This window comes from Ctenocephalides felis, unplaced genomic scaffold, assembly GCF_003426905.1.
Source record: "Ctenocephalides felis isolate EL2017-DRISC unplaced genomic scaffold, ASM342690v1 CF-g0.4_SCAFFOLD_01604, whole genome shotgun sequence".
In the NCBI taxonomy this organism is placed as follows: Eukaryota; Metazoa; Arthropoda; class Insecta; order Siphonaptera; family Pulicidae; genus Ctenocephalides; species Ctenocephalides felis.
The window spans coordinates 46,604,486-46,610,485 of NW_020537758.1; the positions used below are offsets into that span (position 1 = coordinate 46,604,486).

The 6,000-nt window shown below is 27.1% G+C and overlaps 1 protein-coding gene across 3 annotated transcripts in view; it reads right to left on the reverse strand.

Moving 5' to 3' along the window:
• Positions 1-5,447, reverse strand: part of LOC113372530 (AMP deaminase 2-like) — a 34,629-nt gene extending 29,182 nt beyond the window's left edge. For 2 of the 3 annotated variants that reach the window (XM_026612871.1, XM_026612867.1), the window contains exon 1: positions 1,209-1,385. Coding sequence is in view for 1 of the 3 variants with exons in the window: in XM_026612868.1 (XP_026468653.1) it covers positions 5,222-5,327 (106 nt within the window). In the remaining 2 variants the exon portion in view is untranslated. Of the gene's footprint in view, positions 1-1,208; positions 1,386-5,221 lie in introns of those variants that run through there. The other variant, XM_026612868.1, reaches the window with a different exon arrangement.
• Between the last annotated feature and the right edge of the window lie 553 nt (positions 5,448-6,000).

Genomic DNA, 6,000 nt, shown 5'->3' on the forward strand with positions numbered 1-6,000 from the left:
TAGAGTGTAAATCTTATAAGATATATAAGTATTTTTTGAACTTCTTTAGGTGCGACTAGGGTGTAAATCCGTACAAATGCAACGGAAATGCGTTACGCCAAAACTGTACGTCATTCGCTCTCGATGAGATCATTTCTATACGGGTCAATTGTGATTAGCCGTCGTGTATATAAATAGAGATCTGCGTACCGGCTTCAACGTTGTATGCGTGCCGATATCAACAAGGAAATCGGCATAGATAAATAAACATTTTAAAGTTACATCGTAGTACAAATCTTGATTTAATGAAAAATTCCGGAATCAGAAGAATATTTTACCCTGTTCCTTGAAAATAATAAAACAAATTAAGCATTTGTGCCGTGTACTAAACGTAAGTTTATTGATTAGAAATTATTTCTATTTTATTCGCAGTTTCTATAAATCTTTGAAGTTATTAAAATGAAAAATATTTCTTAAGCAAGACAGATATTACAGCTGTTCAAAGAATGAGATTATATCGCAAGCGAAAAAGTATAGAAAATACCAGTAGTCAATAAATGTATGTTAATTTTAATTACATGAAGTTCTTCAAACACAATTACATGATAAGTGAAGTTGCGAAAACAATATTTGTTTAGCCGTTGTTTAACATAATCCTCTGTGTGAACGAATATTATAGAATTTATGAATCAGCAATTACTTTATTTCTCTAATGAAGGTTTATCTTTAAATGCTAATTACAATGACAAACCGACCATGTCATATTTGAGGTATGACTTTAATAACATTATTGTTTTTAAATATTATACATATTTTTAATGCTATTATAAATATATAATTTATAATTTATCATTATATAATTGTGTATAATGGTTGACACTAATAAATGTGTGCATCGCGAGTGTTACCATATTACTAATAAACATTATTCAAAATTGTTATATGATGTCTTTATTTTTACTTAAATGCCATCTTGAACAGTAGCAAATAAGTTTTACTTAAACCGCGTGTGAACCTTACGCGCACTCCGTTTTCTCTATTTTCTCAATCATACAATAATAAAAAAATAAGTTTTTATAAAAAGATTCGATATAATAATATCACCAGAATGATAAACATATCTTTTAAAAGAATTATAACTGACAAAATTCGGTTTAGACCTAAAGATTATAAACTTATCGCGCTGATGTCATACAAAAAATGTAATTAATTTTTTATAAATTACTCACTTATCAAGCTCGTCAAACGCTCACACTTCAACCCACTGTTTAGATAAAACTTAAAAAACCATTCCTAATCATTTTTCATCACCATCTGTATATCACAACAGTTTTGCTCATACTAAAGATGAGAAATTTCACATGAACTCGACTCAATGTATCTAATAATAAAACACTAATGAGTCCGCGGCCAGAAACGTTTCTGAAATAAATACGCATACCATGATCTGGTTAAAACTAAAAACCAAAGTGTTAATTAGAAACTCTATATACTATGATGACGATTTGCTGTTAAACAATAGAAGACTGGACGAAAACTACGCAGTATTTGCTCTGGAATTAATATTTGGCGGCTGACGAAAGTTAAACAATTAAATTCGTTGATAATATTGTTTGATAAACAAATTCTTAGAAGATGGTACATATATATACACCGATAGACATAGCATAATTATTTGTTTCATTTAGTTGTGCCATTGAACTTGATTGAAGACAATTTTACACATATATATTAGATGACCCGACAGACATTGTCCTGTAGCTACGTCTATAATTTAAGCTCCAAATTTTTTAATATCCTATTCTATACTTTTTAATATTCTATTTAATGTCCTTCCATTTATGGTCTTGGCATAACCTATATACATATTGAAAACTGCAGTTTTTTCATCAGTATCAGAAAGAATAAATATAGAATCTACGGTAAAAGAACAATATCACCTTTGTTATTTCCAACCAATATAATTGCTTCAATAATTTATATAATATATAATAGTCAATAATTTTCATAATTGCGTTTCCTGTATTAGTTGCTTTTTGGCAATTACAACTTCTAAACTATATTTTTATTACTAATAATTTAACAAACCTTATTGCTTTAGTTAAAGTCTTAGGTAAATTAATTTGTAAAATCATATGACACTGTTGGGCACTGTTCAATCTAAGATCATGAACTTGCTAAATATTTCATATCCAATGTCAAACAAATTCTTTTATATTTAAATAATTTAGTATAGTAAACTAAAATACAACATGCATAAGTTTTAGAAAATAATGTATATGCAATTTTGGACGTATTATATTATTTATTAAACTAAATATAGTACTTTATAATGTTTTAATTTCTGGCACATCTCAGCTGGTTTTCGGCAATAATATTGTAGATATTACATTTAACTTATTCATAATCATGAATATGGATATCATATACTAATATTGTATAGGCTCGTTCAATCCAAATTCAAATTTCAAGTGAATCGACATTTTTGGCAGATGACAGTTCTCATGTATCAAAATGTTTTCAATGCCAAACAATGATATGTTGTTTTTTGCATTTTTTCCATATATTTCTACAATATTACTATATTTTTATAATCACACACATCCTAAAAAAATTCCTTAACAAATTTCAGAAAGATTTATCAAAATCCGAATAATCGTTTAGAAGGAGTATATTTACATACATAATTAGAGAAGAATTTTTTTTTTAAGATTTACTGGACGTTTCATTTTACGAGAAATCATTTCTTACTGCAAAAAAATCATAAATAACCTTATAAACAAAAATGATTCAAACTATTTTATATCAATAAGAACACAAATCTCCATACCAAATCCTTGTAAAGATTACTAAATATGTAAAGTACGAGCTTTTTGTCCAAAAACCTATTCTTTGTCGAATATCAATTTACAATTATTATACATATAATAGCAAGTTAATATAAAATAACTGAACCAATTTAACATTTAATTTAATATTACTGAAAGTAACCACGAGAATATATAAACCAGTGAAATTTTCCATTTCCATTCTTACAATTGTTAGTAACAATAGTTGATTATTGAATTAGTAAATAGGTCTTGTTAGTTAAATCTACAATATATAAAAAAATAAGTTAAAATCTAATTGTACACAATTACAGTAAAATTAAAATTGGGTACATGAGACGAAAATATCTCGTTTATAATTTTAATTAAATTTCTAATAATGTAATGATACTGTATATTGTATCATGAAAGATGATATTTTGTACTCTGATGGGTTCAAATTACCACCGAAAATCAATGTTAGAATACTAACAGATCATTAATATATACATCATTTATATTACAATATAATTGTTATTTAGAATAATTCAATAAAGTTAATGATTCCAAAATGAATAATTAGTATATTTTTAGTAACGATATTAGAAATATTTTTTTAAAGATTTTATTAATAAATCGGATAGGTAAATGAATTTTCATGCTTTTAAAATCTAGTTGGTAATATCCAAATAGAGAAACAATTATTTTATTAGATTAACATTATATATAAAACTACTATAGTGTTGCTATTTAATAATTTTCTTTTTTCATTATTTAAATAGATTTATAAACAATTATTTGAATCAAATTAAATGTGATATTATTTAATTATTATTATTAATTTCCATAATAAATATATTTATGCCGGTATGTCTAATTCTATCAATATGTCCTTTTCTTATAACCCTTAAATTGACAAATTTCTTTTATATATTCTTAATAATAAATGAGATTAATTAAAAATGATTGCATGAAAATATTATATATATATTTCTTATAGAATATATTCATATTGAACTTTGGAAGTTAACCAATTCCATTAAGACAAATATATTTAAATATGACGATGAATAGGAAGGGGATATTATTTATTAACTGCATTATTTTTATTGTAGATGAATTTAGGTTTTTCAATATAATATAATATTGAAAAACCTAAATTCATCTACAATAAAAATAATGCAGTTAATAAGTAATATCCCCTTCTTATTCATCATTGGTTAAAAATACCAACTTTTCAAAAGATAATGAACAAGATGTTTTGGCTATCTTGATTGGGAGTTGTATTATTGGCAAAAGGAACCGCAATCATGATGGCGTAACATTTTAATTTGGAAAAATATTTATTAAAAAGTCTAAGAACCTAAAAAAACATTTACTATTTGTCGTAGACAGTCATTTCTTTATTAAATATGCATAAAGAAGCAATTGATCAATTTATAAGATTTGCGATTAAGGGGTTACATGGGTTTCGCGGTTTAAAAAATCGATTTATCTTTATAATAGCTTCGGAGATACAGCCTTGAAAAAGTGAAAACTTTAAAAGCGTTTTTCTCAAAACTATGTTTTCAAAGACGGTTGTCAAGATTTCTCGCGAACTACTCAACCGATATTGATGAAATTTTACACAGGTCTTCGAGATATCATTTACAACGCCTTGAACGAAGAATTTTTTTTTTAAATTGCAACAATTAAAAAAAAAATGACGAAAATTTTTTATCAAAATTAGCATTTTTTTTATAAAAACGTCTGCCAAAAACCAATTTTCATTTTTTTTCCTTTGTCTAATACCTAGTTTATTGTCTTTACTGAAATACGTATTTTTTATTTTTATATTTGAGCTGATCCTGAAAGAAGTTCTGCTGACAATGCGGAGGCACCATTTTTCCGAGGGACTGCCGGAAATGGCGTCGTAATGACCGCCATTTTTATTTTTTTTTTGAAAATTTTACGAAATGTTTATTAAATATGTAATTTTCAAATAAAAAAAGCATCAAAATATTTCATTTTTATATGTAAAAAACATATTAAAAGAAGGCCGTTTTTTGTCTGAGGAAACCCATGGAACCCCTTAAGAAACATTCTGTTAGTTAGTCTGATTCAAATAGTAGCCCTAAAGTTGCATTAAATTTCATTTTTTAAATGGACAATATATGTTTTTCAAAAGTGTTATTTTTTAACAACTATAAATCTGAATGATAATATGCACTGCTACATACATGAATTATTATCTAATGATACGACATACGAGTATATCAACAATTAGCGCCTTATAAATATGTACAAACATGTACAGAAAAATCGAAAGGTCATGGAATAACCAAGTACCCATCAACCAAAAAAATAATATATAATTTGCCTGATAAGTTATCTATATCATGTATAATATCTTCGATAAATAATGGTTTAAAGAAAAAGCATATTCTATTACTTACCTTTTATATTCCTATTTGGTAAATCATTTTCTTCAGAATCAGAATGCGAATTGGTTCCAAAATTGTTATGCCTGCTCTTCGAAGTGGCTGATTTCTGGTCACTCATATTTTAATTAAATTATATGCCGTACATATTTAACAATCATTTATTATGATCAATAAACAAACACAAAACAAGTGGTTGTATTAACACACAAATTAATACATACAAGAATGCTATTCGAAGCTGTCAAAATAATAATATAGAATTGACACTTGGGGAATCGCATGCGCCGTAGAATCGTTTGTTTTTTATGGCCTGTGCGCACGCAGAGGGGGACTGACACGTTGCGTGTGAAATTTATATGGAGCACGTGTTGGGGACATGATAAGTTTTGATATAATATTATCGATTTTTTAGAAAATTATTGACTTTTGCGGTTCAGTACCAGTAAGATTTAGAATTCAAACTGGCTGCAATATCATATTCTTTTATTTTATTTATTTATTAATCAGAACTCTTACTTTAAATGTTCTATAAACTGTTTGTTGAAGACTTATGACCTAACGTATTTTATGAGAGGCAACCCATCGGTTCACCATTCTCCTATGTGTGGGGCTTATATTAGCTCTTACGTCTAATAGTTATCATATGATTGAACGATGCAGCTTTGTCCACGAAGAACGATTTCCACTTGAAATTATATTGTAATTTATAACCCCAAGTGGAAATTTGACATCAAAGCTGCCTGATGTCGGGCTACGGCAGTAGCGGGAATCGAACCAGCGAACCCGGGACT